At 51.0% G+C, this 18430-nt stretch overlaps 4 protein-coding genes and 2 pseudogenes across 4 annotated transcripts; 3 read left to right on the forward strand and 3 right to left on the reverse strand.

Moving 5' to 3' along the window:
• Window positions 1-18430, forward strand: part of LOC128819028 (feather beta keratin-like) — a 93900-nt pseudogene that overhangs the window by 74105 nt on the left and 1365 nt on the right.
• Window positions 1501-17093, reverse strand: LOC128819293 (feather beta keratin-like). The gene is made up of 3 exons (XM_053999372.1): window positions 16968-17093; window positions 2069-2083; window positions 1501-1877 (listed from the first exon to the last, which is right to left on the reverse strand). The coding sequence occupies exon 3, from the start codon at window positions 1855-1857 to the stop codon at window positions 1501-1503; it is 357 nt and encodes a 118-aa protein (XP_053855347.1). The 5' UTR covers window positions 1858-1877; window positions 2069-2083; window positions 16968-17093.
• On the forward strand, window positions 5606-6568 carry LOC128819225 (feather beta keratin-like). Its single transcript, XM_053999242.1, has one exon. The coding sequence runs from the start codon at window positions 5788-5790 to the stop codon at window positions 6121-6123; it is 336 nt and encodes a 111-aa protein (XP_053855217.1). The 5' UTR covers window positions 5606-5787; the 3' UTR covers window positions 6124-6568.
• LOC128819177 (feather beta keratin-like) lies at window positions 9429-17055 on the reverse strand. Its single transcript, XM_053999138.1, has 2 exons — window positions 16953-17055; window positions 9429-9849 (listed from the first exon to the last, which is right to left on the reverse strand). Exon 2 carries the CDS (start codon window positions 9827-9829, stop codon window positions 9479-9481), a length of 351 nt encoding a protein of 116 aa, XP_053855113.1. The 5' UTR covers window positions 9830-9849; window positions 16953-17055; the 3' UTR covers window positions 9429-9478.
• LOC128819065 (feather beta keratin-like) lies at window positions 12607-13725 on the forward strand (annotated as a pseudogene).
• Window positions 16404-17078, reverse strand: LOC128819072 (feather beta keratin-like). Its single transcript, XM_053999003.1, has 2 exons — window positions 16988-17078; window positions 16404-16795 (listed from the first exon to the last, which is right to left on the reverse strand). The coding sequence occupies exons 1-2, from the start codon at window positions 17076-17078 to the stop codon at window positions 16404-16406; spliced, it is 483 nt and encodes a 160-aa protein (XP_053854978.1).

Here is an 18430-nt window from a genome sequence, read left to right on the forward strand (position 1 = left end):
CTTCCCTCATCCAGCAATGCTGGAACCAACACAAACTCATCAAATCTGCTGCCAAGGTCAGATGGACACGGTCTCAAGAGCAGGACATAACAATGCAGAGCTGTGGGGAGAAAAACCCTCCAACCTTATGATTCGCCAGGCTGTGTCATGCAAAAGTTGCTGCCTGAAAAATCACCCTGGGATAACTGGTCAAGGCTGTCCCAAACCTCCAGCCACAGATTGTCCTCAAGGCTCTGCTCCGGATCTTCTAAACCAGAATCTTGTCTTCCTTATTCCCAGTAACCCATAGATCAAGAGTTCTCCCCTGTCACCAGAGAGGAGCCGAGGGGCAGGATCTGCTGCACCTGGATTGGAGCGATCCCAAACATGCAGGATAAAGACTGGGTCACGAGGGGATTGAGAGCAGTCCCAAGGGGGAAGGATTTGGGGTGTTGGTGGATGAAGAATTGGACACGCCCTTACCATGTGCACTTGCAGACCAGAAACCCCCTGTGTCCTGTGCTCATCCCCGCAGCGTGGGTGGCAGGTGAGCAGGGGATTCATAGCTTCCTCTCATCTCTGGCACGACTGGAATTGTGTGTTCAACTGTAGGACCCCTACAATAAATAAACCTTGCACGTCTCCCATTTCTAATCACAACAAGGTTTCTTCAGTCCCCTCAACCTCTTGCTGTTCCTGCACTCTTCTTACTTCACTAAATCCATGTCTTTCTTCCACTGTAAAGCCCAGCACATCACCCCAAATCAGATATCCTTATCTCTGAGGAGACAGGAAGTGTCAATCTGCTAGAAACCCTTTTCCTGAAGCTCTTTTGCTGCAAGGACGCATGGCCATGATAAGAAAGACATGGACCTGCTCGAGCAGATCTCTTAGTGGGCTGAGGAGATGATGAGGGGCTGGAGCAACTGGTGTCCACCCAAAGCAAACACACCACCCAGAGGGACTTGTGCCAGCAGCAGGGAGAGACCTGCATTAGTCTATCCAGCCCTGTGTTCTATTAACAGAAGGGTTTGTGGGACGCACTGGAAGACCAAAGCATGCCTGTAGAACTGGGGAAATAAATCCTAACAGAGGTCTTGGTACACTTTTTAACCCCAGTGATAACTACAATCCTGGCTTAGTGCTGAGTGAGACTGGAAAAGTCTTGGGAGAAAAAAGAAGGAGGAGTCATCGGAGGCTATGATGCAAGAAAACTTTATTGAGGTAGAAGAATGAAAGATCATGAGCATCCCAGTAGAAAAGAGCAGGCTGAGGTGCAAGTAGGGTGACCAGCAGCCAAAACTCCTTTCCTCGCAGGAGGTTTTTCCAGAGCAGCAAGGACTTCCAGCCCCACAGTGGGAGCAGCCCGCCAGAGCTGACCAGAGGTGCCCAATGTTCTCTGGCCTGGGAGAAGGGGTTTGCAGCAGAGGGGACTGGACAGAGCCAAAGGGGCCATGCAGAGCAGGGAGTGGGAGAAGAGAAGCCAGATGAGCCATGCTTGCAGGCAGCCTGGGCTGGCCCTTAGCAGTTGTAGCCACCCCTTCTGCCATAGCAGCCCAGGCCTCCCAGCCCGTAGCCATAGCCAAATCCACAGCCATAGCCAAATCCACGGCCATAGCCAAAGCCACCAAATCCACCAAATCCACCAGAGATGGGCTGTCCCTGCACACTGAGCTCAGTGCCCACGGCAGCCGAGGAGGTGGATCCGACAGCGGTGTTCTGGGGGAAGGAGGTCATGATGGGTCCTGGCAGGGTGACCAGCACAGGGGAAGGGTTGATGATGACGTGGGAATCCTGGCATTGCAGGGCACAGGGCTCGTTGCAGCTGTTGGCCAGCGGGGTGGGTCCGCAGGGTCGGCAGAGGGTGTTGCAGGCCATGGCTGTGGTGTGGAGGGTCCCTGGAAGAGAGGGGGGTGAGGCAGGGCTGGGATGTGGGGGTGTGAGGGACAGTGATGCAGGAGGGTGATGGAGTGTGGAGTCTGTTGTGGGGCTGTGGGGAGGTGTGAGGGCTGCTGAGGCTGGGGCTGAGCCCGCTGGCAAAGAGGGGCCAGGGGTACTGGATCAGGAGGGTCAGGGACTTGAGGCTCACCTGGTTGTCTGCAGGAGCAGGAGCAGAAGGAGTCAGAAGCGTGTGAGGGAGAGAGGCTCTGGGCCGGCTTTTATGCTTGTCCTAGAGGGGCGGGACAGCCTTGTTCCTTGGCCTTGGGGCATTTTTTAGGCAGCAGCTCTTGCCTGGGCCAGCTTAGGGAGTCATGAGGTGGGGAGTGTTTTCCTCCATGTAGTTCTGCAACTCTGTGTCATGCTCTTGAAACCATTTCCATTTGACCTTGGCAGCAACTTCATTGCATTTGTATTTGGGCAGATTTGATTGTCAGATGTGAGTCAGGGAGGGCTGAATAAACAACCAGAGCCCAGCAGAAATTCAATGTCATCTGTGCTGTCATTTTGCGGCACACGTCCTGTGGTTTGAGGGTACCAGGACTCTTCTGTTCCACTGGATGTCCATCAGTGATTGTGTTGCACCCAGGAATGTTGAGGGAGCTGCTGATGTCCTGGGGAGGTGAGTCTGCAAGAGCTTGGAAAGGTCCCAGTTCCTGCGAGCTCTTCGTGATTGATGAAGGAGACCCCATGCAGTTGTTTCTTGTGTAGGATCAAGAGAGAGGATCTAGAAATTAAAGCCTCCTTAGGTTGAACTTGGTCCAATGCTGTGGTCCATTTGGATTTCTCAACTTTACCTGGAAACGTACTCTGTCATTTAAAGTGTATTTCTTTACCTCTTTAAGAAATCAAATAAACAACTAACCAATGATGCTTGATCACGTTTTGCCCTGGCTGGTCTCTGACGTGAATTAGCATATTCTGCATTCAAGCTATATGGTTCATAACTTATATCCTGTCAGATGTAATATTTTGGCCCTGTTAGGAAAAAACACTAATTGCTCCTTGATGGTCATTGTGATCCCATTTCCTCCTCTGTCATGGTGCTGGCGTGTTTTTGTGGAATTCTGTGATTGTGTGTCCTTCTCTAGAGGTTGTGTCCATCTGACCTTTGTGGCAGTTTTTAATTTTGAGGAGTAGAGGTCAAAGGATTGGCCGCATTATTGGTTTGTGTCAGGCACGAAAAAGACAACAACAAAGCCTACAAGAATTGAGGTGTTATGAGTGAGGTCATGCTATGGAATACTTGCAGCATCTCCTTTGTCCATTCTTCCCTTCTTGCAAAAATAAACCTAACACATTTCCTATTTCCAATCACAACAAGGATTCAGTCCCCTTCAGTCCCCTCAACCTCTTGCTGTTCCTGCACTCTTCTTTCTTCACTAAGTGCATGTCTTTCTTCCACTGTAAAGCCCAGCACATCACCCCAAATCAGATATCCTTATCTCTGAGGAGACAGGAAGTGTCAATCTGCTAGAAACCCTTTTCCTGAAGCTCTTTTGCTGCAAGGATGCATGGCCTTCTCTTGAACCTTTTGGTCTCTGTTGTTGTCCCTATTCTGGTCCCTATTTTGTCACCTGTTGGTGACAATAATGACATTCTCATGTCTCCAATTAACCCCCAGCTATTTCTGCTGGCCACACTTCTTTCTATGCAGCCCAGGAAATGGCTGGTGGCCTGGGCTGAAAATTCATGTTGCTGTTTCCTTTTAAGATTTTGGTCCACCAGAACCCTCAGGTCATTCTCTGTAGAACTGCTCTTAAGGATTCCCTCTCCATAGCTGTGCTCATGTCTGGGACTGTCCCAGCCCAGGTGCTGGACCTTGAACTTGGAGTTGTTGAACCACAAGAGGTTCTTGTGTTCTCAGCATTCCCAGTGTCCCTCCTGGTGGGATCCCTCCATGTTCTTGTGTCAACTGCACTGCTCTGCTCCCTGGCACCTGCCAACATGCTGAGGGTGGTCTCAGTCTCACTGCTCATCTCCTTGATAAAGGTATTCAAAATCATCAGGCCAAGGCAGAGGCCTGGAGGCCTCGTCACTGGTCTCCACCTGTACAGAGAGCCATCGACCATCACACTCTGTCTGCTCCTCATCCATTCATTAGACCACCTTTGAAACACACGTGCCTGCAGTTCAGAGATAAAGATGTTACTTGAGACTGTGTTAAAGCCCTGACAGAAGTTCAGGATAACACCAGTTGCCCTTCCCTTGGCAACCAAAGCATTCTAGAAGGGAAGGACCTCCTGTTCCTGCTGGAGCATAAAAGGATCTTGAGGTCACCATGTACCCTTTAAAAATCTCCAGCAGTTACCAGGACAGGATTAGGAACAGAAATAAAGCAGATTGAGGGAGTTGAACATCCTGTTCCCCACCACAGGTGAGGCTACCTGGACACGAACATGGTTCACCAAGAGCAGTGCAGGGAGGCACTGATGAGAGTGGCGTATCCTGAAGATGAGGAGAACCTGAGAGAGCTGGGAGTTCTTCCAGGCAGGAGGCAAGAATGCAAATGGGAGATGGTGTCAATATGCCATGGGATGACCTCAGTGACGGCACCCCAATCCTTGTAAGCTTTGCTTGAATCTTCTGCATGTCCTGACAGCCACTGGCCATGTGCATGTCCTGGCATGCATCATCCACAACACCACCTTGGCCTCTAATTCTCGCCACTAAAAAGTATCACCAAGGTCAGGTGGAGATGGCCTCAGGAGCAAAACATGAAATTGCACAATTCCACAAAGGAACAACCAAACCATGGCAAAGAAGGAAAGAGGAGCTTGCTGGCTGTCCATTACTAATTATTTGGTTTTGCTCATAGAAACAAAACATTAAGACTTATGATTATAAGTTATGACACCCTGTGGCTTGAATGCGGAATAAGTGAATTATGTCACATATAAGTTTGGGAAAAAAGGGATCAAGCCTGGTTTGTTGTTATTTACCAGATTTCGTAATGAGGCCAAGGAATACACTTTAATTGACAGAGTACATGGTTGAATAAATTTCGGAAATCCAAATGTACCATAACAATGGAACATGTTCAGCCTAATCAGCCTCCGTTTTCCAGATTGTCCCTCTTGCTCGCATACAAGACACAAGAGAATAAGCTCTATTTCAGAAATCAGGAGCAGCTCCCAGGCACCAGAACCTTTCCAACATATTTCTCAGTGACCTCCCCAAGACATCAGAAGCTCCCTCAACATTCCTGGGTGCAACAAAATGACTGATGGACATCCAGCGGCACAGAAGAGGAGCCCAGTCTTCACAGGGCAGCCACAAACCACAGAACACGAAGGCCAAAAAATGACGGCACTGATGACATCGCATTTCTGCTGCATTCTGACTGCTTATTCAGCTCTCCCTGACACACATCTAAGAATCAAATCTGCCCAAATACCATCTCTAAAAGCTGCCGCCAAGGTCAGATGGACACGGCCTCAAGAGCTGGATATGACACTGCAGAGCTGTGGGAAGGAAAACACTCCCCAACTCATGACTAACCAGGCTGGGACAGGCAAGAGCTGCTGTCTGCAAAATGCCTCAAGGCCATGAGACAAGGCTGTCCCAACCCTCCACGACCAGCATAAAAGCCAGCCCAGAGCCTCTCTCCCTCACACACTTCTCCACACTCCTTCTGCTCCTGCTCCTGCAGACAACCAGGTGAGCTTCAAGCCCCTGACCCTCCTGCTCCTGCACCCCTGGCCCCTCTTTGCCAGCACACTCAGCCCCAGCCTCAGCAGCTCTCACACCTCCCCACAGCCCCACAACAGCCTCCACATTCCCTCACCCTCCTGCATCACTGCCCCTCACAGCCCCACACCCCTGCCCTACCACATCCCTTCTCTTCCAGGGACCCTCCACACCACAGCCATGGCCTGCAACAACCTCTGCCAGCCCTGCGGACCCACCCCGCTGGCCAACAGCTGCAACGAGCCCTGTGCCCTGCAATGCCAGGATTCCCACGTCATCATCAACCCTTCCCCTGTGCTGGTCACCCTGCCAGGACCCATCATGACCTCCTTCCCCCAGAACACCGCCGTCGGATCCACCTCCTCGGCTGCCGTGGGCACTGAACTCAGTGTGCAGGGACAGCCTGTCTCTGGTGGATTTGGTGGCTTTGGCTATGGCCGTGGATTTGGCTATGGCTGTGGCTACGGGCTGGGAGGCCTGGGCTGCTATGGCAGAAGGGGCGGCTACAACTGCTAAGGACCCTCAGCACCTCTCCTGATGGCCACTCCCTGGAACACATCTCAGGCATTGAGGAAACATCTCTGGGTCAAGGCTCTCAAATGGGCTCAGCACTTCCAGCTCCTGCTCTCAGGGCACCAAGCAAGGCAGTAGCCACATGGCCAGCCTGAGCTGCATGCAAAACACGCCTATCTTCCTCCTCCTCTTCCTCCATTCCCTGCTCTGCATCACCTCTTTGTGTATGTGTGGTCTCCTCTGCTGCAAACCCCTTCTCCCAAGCCAGAGACCATTGGGCACCTCTGCTGGGCTGCTCCCTCAGTAAGGCAGAAAGCCTGGCACAACCTCCTGCATTCAAAGCTGCATTCAAAGCAGCTCGGCTGATGGTCGCCCTACTTGCATCTCAGATCATCTCCCTTCCACTGGCTGCTCCTGAGTTTTCACTGTCCTACCTCAATAAAATTTTCCTGCATCATAGCTTCAGATGAGTCCTTCTTTGTTTTTCTCCCAAGATGCTTCCAATCCCTGCTCAGTACTGTTCCAGGCTTGTAGAGACCACTGGGGTGGGTTAAAAAGTGCTCCGAGACCTCTTTTATATGTTACTTCCCCAGTTCTACCACCCACTGGCACACTTTGCTTTTCTAGTGCATTCCATCAAACCTTCAGCTACTGAATCACAAGCCTGCATACACTAATGCAGATCTCTTCCTGCCTCTGACACAAGCCCCTCATCATCCAGGCTGTGTGATCCCTTTGGCTGGACACCCGTTGCTCCTGACCCTCATCATCTTCCAGGCCCTTCTACATATCTGCTCAAGCAGGTCCATGTCTTCCTTTGTGGGTATTCTCAGCTCAGTCAGAGAGAAAGAGAAAGGTTTTCTAACCAGGCAAGAGCCTGGGAAACAGTTGGGAAAGAATATAAATAATTCTCTAATCTATCTTATTATTCACATTGTTTATAGATATGTTCTGCTACTGTACATCATTCACTGCACACCAATGGTGTGACACGTTTTTACTCTAAGACCAATTAAATTAGTCTTCTCGATGTTCTCCATATATAGAGTGGTACATTTGAAATAAGAAGAGAGCTCATTTTCTTTGCCTTCTGATCTAGAGTTCTCTGTTCCCGTCCCGCTCGACAACAACATTCCTTGTCTTTGTGGGCTCAGAGTTCAACACAGAACTCTGATCTTAGTACAGGAGAGCAGAGGCCGAGATTCCCCCACTCTCCTGTGCTGTGGGGGATGAACCCAGGACACAGGGGGAATTTCTGGTCAGTGAGTGCACATGGCTGGGGCACATCCAATTCTTCATCCAACACCCCAAGCGCTCCTCCTTGGGCCTGCTCTCAATCCTCTCCTCACTCAGCCTGTACCGTGCATGTTTGGGATTGCTCCATTCCAGGTGAGGGAGATTCTGCCCCTCTGCTCTTCTCTGCTCCCACTAGAGAACTATGTTTGTCTCTGGCTTACTGGGAACAAGGAAGACAAGACTCTGCTGGATAATATCCAGAGTATGACCTTGAGGATGATCTGGGGCTGAAGGTTTGAGACAGCCATTGGCCATGTCATGGGGCATTTTTTCAGGCATCATCTCTGGCAAATCATAAGGTGGGAAGTGTTTTGCTTCCCTCAGCTCTCCTGTATCATGTCCAGCTATTGGGGATGTGTCTGTCTGACCTTGGTGGCACCTTTTAATGAGCTGGTATTGGTTCCAACCTTGTTGGATGAGGGGAGAGGGAACAATATCATGTACCTGGACTTGTGCATAGCATTTGTTCCTGTACCAGAAGGCATCTGTGTATTCAGTCTGGAAAGATGTGGACTTGTGGTTGGACCATGTGGTTGATAAGGCATGGATGGGATGGTCTAACTCAAAGAGGACAGTCTAAGTCAAGCCGTTGTGGCTCCATGTGTGTGGAGAAAAGCAATTACAAAGAGGCAGAAGCTCCTATTTGTCACTATTGAGCAGGACGGGAACGGAATGACTCCAAGATAGAAGGTAAAGGGAATGAACTCTGATTCATTTCAAATGCACTGCTCTATATATAGAGAACATCGTGCAGACTAATTTCATTGGTCTTAGAGTAAAAACATCTCACACCATTGATGTGCAGTGAATGACGCACATATTTATAAACAATGTGAACAACAAGATAGATTAGAGAATTATTTACATTCTTTCCCAACTGCTTCTTAGGTTCTTGCCTGGTTAGAAATACCTTTCTCTTTTTCTCTGACTGAGCTGAGAATATCCACACCTATTGGGACCAGTATTATTTCCTGTCTTTGTCAGGGACACGGCGGTGAGATTGAGTGGGATGTTCAGCAAAATCAGAGACCAGAATAAGCTGAGTAGTGGGGTTAGTTGTCTGGAAGGAAGGAAGGAAGGGATGGCATTCAGAGGGGCTGGAAGAGGTTGGGGCAGTGGGATATTGTCAGTTTCATGAAGCTGAACGTGGCCAAATGCAAGGTCCTGCATGTGGTATGGAGCAGTGCCAAACATGACTGTAGACTAGACAATGCAGGGGTTGAGAGCAGCCCAGAGGAGAAGGACCTGAGATGTTGGTGGATGAAAAATTGAACATGCCCTGGCCATGAACACTCACAGACGAGAAACTCCCCATGTCCTGGCCTCCTCCCCACAGTGGGAGCAGCAATGAGAGGGGAATTCTGTCCCTCTGCTCTGCTCCTCAGAGACTGGAAATGCGTATTCGGAAGACATGGACGTGCTCAAGCAGAGCTGTAGATGACCCTGGAAGATGATGAGGGTCTGGAGCAATTGGTGTCCAGCCAAAGTGAAATCAAGACCCGTACACAGAGTCTATCAGAGGCAGGGATAGACCAGCATTAGTGTATCCAGGAGTGTGCCAGTGTGCGCCCGTGAAGGAAGAGGACACTTCACAATGTGCAATGCAAAAGAATTTTATTGAGGCATAAAGAACAGTGAAAGTCGTGAGCAGTAAGTGGAAGAGGCCAGGCTGAGGTACAGGGAGAGCAACTAATAACCAAGGCGCCTTTGCTTGCAGATGGTTTGGCCAGAGCATCAAGGCCTTCCTGCCCCACAGTGGGAGCAGCCAGGCAGAGGTGCCCAATGGTCGCTGGCTTGGGAGAAAGGGTTTGCAGCCGAGGGAGCTGGACAGAGCTGAAGGGGCCATGCAGAGCAGGGAGTGGGAGGAGAGCAGGAATGGAGATGGGCCATGCTTGCAGGCAGTCTGGGCTGGCCCCTTGGCTACTGCCTTGCTTGGTACCCTCCGAGCAGGAGCTGGAAAAGCTGAGCCAGTTTGAGACACTTGGCCCAGAGAGGCGTCCTCAATGCCTGAGATGTGTTCCAGGGAGTGGTTGGCTGGTGTCAGGAGTGGTGCTGAGGGCCCTTAGCAGTTGTAGCCATAGCCCCTTCTGCCATAGCAGCCCAGGCCTCCCAGCCCATAGCCACAGCCATAGCCAAATCCACGGCCATAGCCAAGGCCATAGCCAAAGCCACCAAATCCACCAGAGATGGGCTGTCCCTGCACACTGAGCTCAGTGCCCACGGCAGCTGAGGAGGTGGATCCGACGGCGGTGTTCTGGGGGAAGGAGGTCATGATGGGTCCTGGCAGGGTGACCAGCACGGGAGAAGGCTGGATAACGACGCGGGAATCCTGGCATTGCAGGGCACAGGGCTCGTTGCAGCTGTTGGCCAGCGGGGTGGGTCCGCAGGGTCGGCAGAGGGTGTTGCAGGCCATCGGTGCGGTGTGGAGGGTGCCTGGAAGAGAGGGGGGTCAGGCAGGGCAGGGGTGTGGGGGTGCAAGGGGCAGTGATGCAGGAGAGTGCGGGAGTGTGGAGGCTGTTGTGGGGCTGTGGGGAGGTGTGAGGGCTGCTGAGGCTGGGGCTGAGCGTGCTGGCAGAGAAGGGCCAGGAGTGCTGGAGCAGAAGGGTCAGGGGATTGAGACTCACCTGGCTGCTGGCAGGAGCAGGAGGACAAGTAGTCAGGAGAAGTGTGTGAGGGAGAGAGGCTCTGGGGTGGCTTTTATGCTGGTCGTGGAGGGTTGGGACAGCCTTGTCCCATGGCCTTGGGGCATTTTTTAGGCAGCAACTCTTGCCTGTCCCAGCTTGGTGTGTCATGAGGTGGGGAGTGTTTTCCTCTATGCAATTCTGCAATTGCATGTCCTGACCCTGAGGCTGTGTCCATCTGACCTTGGTGGCAGCTTTTAATTGCAAGAATTAGTGACCACTTTCTTGTTGCTGTTGCCTTTCAGGACATGTCGAAGATTCAAACAAACTTGAGGACAACTGATGTGTCATCGATGAGGACATTCCGTGGCATAATTACATCATGTCCCATTTGCCTTCTTTCCTCCTGCTTGAAAGAGCCCTCAGCTCTGTCAACTTCTTGTTTTAAGGGTACTCTAGTCTCATCCTTCTCCTGGCACTGCTCTTGGTCAACCATCTCCATGTCCTTGTTGCGTTCTGCAGCCCCATCAGTCGTGCAAGTTCTTATCTTCCTCATATTATTTTTGTTATTACGTATTTCCTAATTGTCTCCCGGTAATTGCCGGAGCTTTTTCCATCAGAGGGTCCATGGGCACCTCAGGATCCATTTATGCTCCATCAGGATCACAAAGCAGAATGCTATTTTTGACAAGGGAATGGCAACCGGTGTCATGTTCCTGGAGTTCTATCAGGGCCTTAGAACAGTCCCACAGGACATCCTTATCTCTAAACTGCAGACACGTGGGCTTGAAGGGTTGACTAACCAACGGATGAGAAATTGTTCCCCTCATGCTTCTTCCTCTCCTCATCCTCCATGAGGTTTCCTTTCCATGTGTCAGTCACAGCCCAGCAATGGGACCCCACATTGTGACCTTGCTGGGCCCAGCTGAGACGAGCGCTATGGATGAAGACACACAAGACTGCAAAGAGCATAGGAACACCTCCCTAAGTCATATGGATTGCTTTCCCATCTCCAATGGCAAAGCCCAGGAATATAGACAAGCCTGAAGAGAGGTAGCCAAGATAGGGAGGAAGAGAACGTGATGAAAGGGGCAGATGCTCACCCCCAGAACACCTGCAAAGCTTAGAGCAGCCTAAAAAGGGGAGCTGGGGTTGTTTAGCCTGGAGAAAACGAGACTCAGGGGTGACCTTATCACTCTCTACTACTTCCTGAAAGGTGGTTGTAGTCAGGTGGGGGTTGGTCTCTTTCCCCAGCTTCTGACAGAATGAGAGGACGCAGTCTCAAGCTATATCAAGGGAAATATCGTCTGGATACTAGGAAAAAGTTTTTCACTGAAAGAGTGATAAAGTACTGGAATGGTCAGCCCGGGGAGGTGGTGGAGTCACTGTCCCTGCATGTGTTTAAAATAAGACTGGATGTGGCACTGGGTGCCAGGGTTTAGTTGAGGTGTTAGGGCATGGGTTGGACTCGATGATCTTGAAGGTCTCTTCCAACCTGGTGATTCTGTGAATTCTGTGAAAAGCTCTGTGAGGAAATGGGTCCCTCTTCACCACACACACAAAACACAGCACACCAGTGCCGTGGGGTGACCTCACCGATGACACCCCATCTCCACAAAGCTTTGGTCACATCTTCAACCCATCCTGACATAAGCCATCAAGACCAACATTTAACCTCTAATAATCACACTTTAAAAGCTACCGCCAAGGTCAGAAGGAGACAGCCTCAAGAGAAGGATGTGGAATCACAGAATCACACAAAGGAATGCCAGCACCATGACAGAGAAGGAAAGAGCAACTCACTAACTGTCCATTAGTAATTAATCCTTTTTGCTAATAGGAACACAGTATTACATTTACAGGATATAAGTTATGAAATCCATTGGCTTGAACGCAGAATAAACGAATTGACGTCACACACCAGGCTGAGAAAAAAGGGATGGGCCCACATTTGTTGTTGGCTATTGGATTTCTAAATGAGGTCAAGAAATACGATTTAAATGATAGAGTGGCTTGTTGGGTAAATTTTAGAAATCTAAATGTAATATAAGATTGGAACAAGTTTAGTCTGAACAGCCTCTGCTGTCCAAGATCCTCTCTTGATCCCATTCATGACACAAGAGCAAGAGCCCAGTTTCATCAATGAGGAGGAAGTCCCAGGCACTGGGACCTTGACAAATAATTGCAGAGTGACCTTGCCAGGACATCAGCAGCTCCCTAAGCATTCCTGGGAGAAACACAATCACTGATGGACATCCAGTGGCACAGAACAGAGTCCCAGTCTTCACAAGGCACCTGCAAACCACAGCCCACAAGGGCCACACAATAACCTCACTGATGACATTGCAACTCTGCTGGTCTCTGCTTGTTTATTCAACCTTCCCAGATTGTTAGATTGTATCTTACAATCAAATCCTCCTGAAGACCAATTCTCCCTCTAAAGCTGCCGCCAAGGTCAGATGGACACAGCCTCAAGGGCATGACATGACACTGCAGAATTCCATGGAGGAAAACACTCCCCACCTCATGACTCACCAAGCTGGGCCAAGCAAGAGCTGCTGTCTAAAGAATGCCCCAAGGCCATGGGACAAGACTGTCCCGCCCCTGCAGGATCAGCATAAAAGCCGGCCCAGAGCCTCTCTCCCTCACACACTTCTCCTGACACCTTCTCGTCCTGCTCCTGCCAACAACCAGGTGAGTCTCAGGCCCCTGACCCTCCTGCTCCGGCACCCCTGGCCCCTCTCTTCCAGCAGGCTCAGCCCCAGCCTCAGCACCACAGCCTCACGCCTCCCCACAGCCCAACAACAGCCTCCACATTCCCTCACCCTCCTGCATCACCACCCCTCACACCCCCTCACTCCTGTCCTATCTCATCCCATCTCTTCCAGGAACCCTCCACCCCACAGCCATGGCCTGCAACACCCTCTGCCAACCCTGCGGACCCACCCCGCTGGCCAACAGCTGCAACGAGCCCTGTGCCCTGCAATGCCAGGATTCCCGCGTCGTTATCCAGCCTTCCCCTGTGCTGGTCACCCTGCCAGGACCCATCATGACCTCCTTCCCCCAGAACACTGCTGTCGGATCCACCTCCTCGGCTGCCGTGGGCACTGAACTCAGTGTGCAGGGACAGCCCATCTCTGGTGGATTTGGTGGCTTTGGCTACGGCCTTGGCTACGGCCGTGGATTTGGCTATGGCTGTGGCTATGGGCTGGGAGGCCTGGGCTGCTATGGCAGAAGGGGCTATGGCTACAACTGCTAAGGGGCCCGCCTTGGCACCACTCCTCACACCAACCACCACCCTGGAACACACCCCAGGTATTGAAGATGCATCTCTGGCAAAGGTTGTCAAAGCGGTTCAGCAATTCCAGCTCCTGCTCTGAGGGCACCAAGCAAGGCAGTAGCCAAGGGGCCAGCCCGCGCTGCCTGCAATCATGGCCCATCTCTGTTCCTTCTCCCACTCCCTGCTCTGCATCGCCCTTTCAGCTCTGTCATCGCCCTTTCTGTTCTGCTTCTCTCAAGCCAGATACAGTTGGGCATCTCTGCTGGGCTGCTCCCACTATGGGGCTGGGAGGCCTTGATGCTCTGGCAAAACCGTCTGCATTCAAAGGAGCTCAGCTGATTTTCGCCCTACTTGCACGTCCTACTTGCACTGCTCTCTTCCAGTGGATGCTCATGACCACCCACTGCTCTGTTAGCTCAATAAAATTCTCTTGCATTACAACTTCAGATGTCTCCTTTCCTTCACTGACACACACTGGCGCATTTTGCCTTTCTGGTGCATTCCACAAACCCCTCACTTGCTTGATCCCAGGCCTGGATACACTGATGCAAGTCTATCCCTGCCTCTTACAGAAGCTGTGTATGGGTCTTGTTTTTACTTTGGCTGGACACCAGTTACTCCACAACCTCATCACCTTCCAGGGCCATCTACAGCTCTGCTTCAGCACATCCATATCTTCCATATACTTGGGTGCCCATAGTTGAACACACCTCTCCAGTCTCTGAAGAGCTGAGCAGAGGGTCAGAGTTGCCCCCTCACCTGATGCCTTCACTGCGGTGATGAGCCCAGGACACGAAAGGGTTTAGATCTGTGAGTCCACATGGCCAGGGCATGCCCAAGTCTTCATCCACCAACACCCCAAGTCCTCCTTGGGCATGTTCTCAATCAATTAATTTCCCATCTGTTATCCATTACTGAGATTCCTACGTGTCTGAGGGGACAACACTGCCAAGCTCATTATTTAGGATCTTGCACAGAGCTGACCCCATGGATCTGACTCCAGGGCTGCAGTACTGGGGACTCACCTCCATTTGCACTTTGGGCCACTGATCAGAAGCCTCTGGCCTCAGCCCCTCAGCCACTCTCAGGCAACCTGGACCTGCTCAGCTGCTCTGAGAGTGTAGAATGGGAAGGAGCCTCAAAGGCTTCACAAAAATGGTTGTGTCCAACAGCAGCCACAGTTCTCTCATCATGCCCAGGCTGAGTCACTGGCACAGAGCAGACACACAGCTCAGCCAAGCCCCATTTCCTCAAGGGAAATGCTCCAAGAGAAGTGACCTCAGCTCTGGGCACTTGCCACAACACAAGACCCCAGAGGCCTGGCTCACCCCTCCCCTGCTGCTGCTGCTCGCATTTTCATGAAGGATAAATTCTTCCTGAAAACTTTGATGGGGTTCCAACGCTGGTGAATGACGGAAGAGCAACTGATATCATGTACATGGACTCGTGCAAAACATTTCTTCCTGTGGCAGACAACATCCTTATCTCTGACCTGGAGAGATGTGGAGTTGGTAGCTGGAGCATCAGCTGTGGGGTGGAAAATGGACAGGATGGTCTCACTCACAGAGCTGTGGTCAACAGCTCCGTGTCTGTGAGAACAGGGATGAGTGGTGACCTACAGAGGCTCCTTATCCATTATCACTTCCCATTTTGTCAGGCACAGGGACAGTGCAGTTGAGTGTCCCCTTATCAAGAATGGGAATGACATCAAGGTGAGCAGTGTGGTTGATTGTCTGGAGGGAAGGGATGGCATCCAGAGAGCTTTTGACAGGCTGGGGTGCTGTGATTGTCATGAGGGCCAACAGGATGAAGTGCAACATCCTAGATCTGAATTGGAGCAATCTCAGTAATGGATATTGGATGGCTAATGAACTGATTAAGAGCACCCTCAAGGAGAAGGACTTGGGATGTTGGTGAATGAAGAATTGGACATGCCCTGGCCATGTGTACACGCCAAACAGAAACTGCCCACGCCATGGGCTCATTGCCACAGTGTGGGCAGCAGGCGAGGAGGGAATTCTGACCCTCTGCTCTGCTCTGCTCTGGTGAGATTGGAGTTCTGTGCTCAGCTCTGGGGCATCAAGGGGGTTGCACTACAGCACAAAATAACTCATGCACTTACACTAAAATTAAAAGAATAAAAGGAAGCAACTTTTATTTCTAACCTCACCATATGTAGAATTCTAAAAGTCACAGTAGATTAGAAGATGAAATAACCACTTCTTTAACTACACTAGTTAAACTAACAGTCTATCAATTCTCTCCTCCCACAAAGAAAAATGTAAAACAATCATTATTTCCATGAACAGTGCATGAAAACTCTAGTAAAAATATATAAACATTAAAAACCAGAAAACTTTTAAAAGAACTTTAAAACTTTTAAAAGAACAGAACAACACAAGGGTAAGGACCTGCTTGCATGGATCTGTATATGGGATGAAGAGATAGTGAGGGACTGGAGCAACAGCTGTGTAGCCAATGTAAAAACGTGGCCCAGGGGGCTTGTGTCAGAGGCAGGGATAGATCTGCCTTAGTGTATCCGGGCGTAGAATCAGGGAAGTGAAAGGTTTGTGGCATGCACTGGAAGAGGAAACTGTGCCAGTGTGTGCCCGCGAAGGAAAAGGAGGCATAACAATGCTGCAATGCAAGAGAATTTTATTGAGGCAAAAAAGTGAGAGGTCATGAGTACCAAGAGGAAGGGAACTGGTCTGAGGGGCAAGTAGGGAGGCCATCAGCCAAGATCCTTTGCTTGCCGGTAGTTCAGCCAGAGCATCAAGGACTTCCTGCTCCGCAGTAGAAAAAACCTGATGGTGAATGTTGCTAATAGTCTCTGACTTGGGAGAAGAGATATGCAGCAGAGGGAGCTGGACAGACCTGAAAGAGAGTGAGAGAAGACCAGGAGGCAGATGGGCCATGTTTGCCGGCAGCCCAGGCAGGCCCCTTGGCTACTGCCTTGATTGGTGCCCTGAGAGCAGGAGCTGGAAGTGCTGAGCTGGTTGACAGCTTTGGCTCAGAGAGGCGTCTGCAACAACTGGCGTGTGTTGCAGAGAGTGGGTGGTTGGTGTCAGGAGAGGTGCTGAGAGACCTTAGCAGTTGTAGCCATAGCCCCTTCTGCCATAGCAGCCCAGGCCTCCCAGCCCATAGCCAAATCCACGGCCGTAGCCAAGGCCATAGCCAAAGCCACCAAATCCACCAGAGATGGGCTGTCCCTGCACACTGAGCTCAGTGCCCACGGCAGCTGAGGAGGTGGATCCGACGGCGGTGTTCTGGGGGAAGGAGGTCATGATGGGTCCTGGCAGGGTGACCAGCACAGGGGAAGGGTTGATGATGACGTGGGAATCCTGGCACTGCAGGGCACAGGGCTCGTTGCAGCTGTTGGCCAGCGGGGTGGGTCTGCAGGGTTGGCAGAGGTTGTTGCAGGCCATGGCTGTGGGGTGGAGGGTTCCTGGAAGAGAAGGGATGAGATAGGACAGGGTTGTGAGGGTGCAAGGGGCAGTGATGCAGGAGAGTGAGAGAGTATGGAGTCTGTTGTGGGGCTGTGGGGAGGCATGCGGGCTGCAGAGGCTGGGGCTGAGCCTGCTGGAAGAGAAGGGCCAGGGGTGCAGGAGCAGGAGGGTCAGGGGCTTGAGGCTCACCTTGCTGTCAGCAGAAGCAGGATGGAGAAGGCGTCAGGAGAAGTGTGTGAGGGAGAGAGGCTCTGGGCCGACTTTTATGCTGGTCCTGGAGGGGTGGGACAGTCTTGTCCCATGGCCTTGGGGCATTTTGCAGGCAGCAGCTCTTTGCTGACCCAGCCTTGTGAGTCATGATCTGGAGAGTATTTTCCTTCCTGGAATTCCGCAGTGTCATAATCGGTTCTTGAGGCCATGTCCATCTGACTTGGCAGCAGCTTTAAAGTAAGAGTTGGCATTTGGGAGGTTTTGATTGTTTGATGTGTGTCAGGGCAGGCTGAATAAGCAACCAGAGCACAGCAGGGTTGCGATATCATCAGTGAGGTCATTTTGTGGCACACGTCCTGTGTTTTGTGGGTGGCTTGTGAAGACTGGGACTCTTTTCTATGCTGCTGGATGTCCATCTGTGATTATGTTTCTCCCAGGAATGCTGAGGGAGCTGCTGATGTCCTGGGGAGGTCACACTGCAATAACATGGAAATGTTCTCTTGCGTAGGAGTGTTCCTAAAAATGAAAGACAGCTCATGGCCTTGTGTCTTGAATTGAATCAAGAGAGAACATGTGGAATAGTAGAGTCTGGTCCAATTGAACTTGTTCTGGTGTCGTGGTCCATTTGGACTTCTCATCTTTACATGGCATTGTGCTCTGTCATTTAAAGTGTATTCCTTGACCTCATTAAGAAATCCATTAAGCAAAGACCCAACCCAGCTTGATCCATTTTTTCCCAGGCTGGGCTGTGATGTCCTCGCTTTTATTCCGCATTCAAGCCATGAGGTTTCATATCTCATATCCTTTTAGTCTTAATAATCTGTTCCTGCTAGCAAAACCCAGTAATTACTAATGGTTGGACAGCACAGTTTTCTTCCCTCCTATGTTATGGTGCGGACATTCCTTTCTGGAATTCTGCAGCTCCATGTCCTTCTTTTGAGGCCATGTCCATCTGACCTTGGCGGCAGATTTTAAGCGTCTTAGAGGTTAGGGGCAGGTGTTGATGGCATGTGTCATGGCAGGCTGAAAACATGTCCAAAGCCTTGGAGAGAAGGGGTGTCATCAGCGAGGTCAACCCATGGCACTGGTGTGCCCTGGTTTTTGGGTACAGTGTGAAGTGGCACCCCGAGTCGTCTGGGGCCAGCTCTGTCAGGATTGTCTGGCTTTGCAGGAGCACTGCTTGTGAAGAGCTGCCCTTTCCATGATATTCTCTCCATCCCCACCATGCTGCAAACATTCAGAGCCTGTCTATATTCCCAGCCTTTCCTGCTGGAAATGCAAAAGCAATCCCTGTGATTTAGGATGGCCTCCCATGCTCCCCAAAGTCTTGAGCTGGTTCATCCATAGTGCTCGCCTCAGCTGTGACCAGCAAGGTCACACTGTGGGGTCCCAGTGCTAGACTGTGACTGACCATTGGAAAGGAAAAAATGCTGAAGGATAAGGACAACGAGACACAT

The sequence above is a fragment of the Vidua macroura genome, chromosome 1 (genome assembly GCF_024509145.1).
Source record: "Vidua macroura isolate BioBank_ID:100142 chromosome 1, ASM2450914v1, whole genome shotgun sequence".
NCBI classification, from domain to species: domain Eukaryota; kingdom Metazoa; phylum Chordata; class Aves; order Passeriformes; family Viduidae; genus Vidua; species Vidua macroura.

What these genes read in the sequence shown, in the direction of transcription:
- LOC128819072 (XM_053999003.1), bottom strand. Translation starts at nt 17,078, where the DNA reads ATGCCCCAAGGCCATGGGACAAGACTGTCCCACCCCTCCAGGACCAGC. An exon ending in CTCCCTCACACACTTCTCCT is followed by an intron (nt 16,796 to 16,987) that starts GACGCCTTCTCC and finishes CTTGCACCCTCA; the next exon opens with CAACCCTGTCCTATCTCATC.
- LOC128819225 (XM_053999242.1), top strand. Translation starts at nt 5,788, where the DNA reads ATGGCCTGCAACAACCTCTGCCAGCCCTGCGGACCCACCCCGCTGGCC.
- LOC128819293 (XM_053999372.1), bottom strand. Translation starts at nt 1,857, where the DNA reads ATGGCCTGCAACACCCTCTGCCGACCCTGCGGACCCACCCCGCTGGCC.
- LOC128819177 (XM_053999138.1), bottom strand. Translation starts at nt 9,829, where the DNA reads ATGGCCTGCAACACCCTCTGCCGACCCTGCGGACCCACCCCGCTGGCC.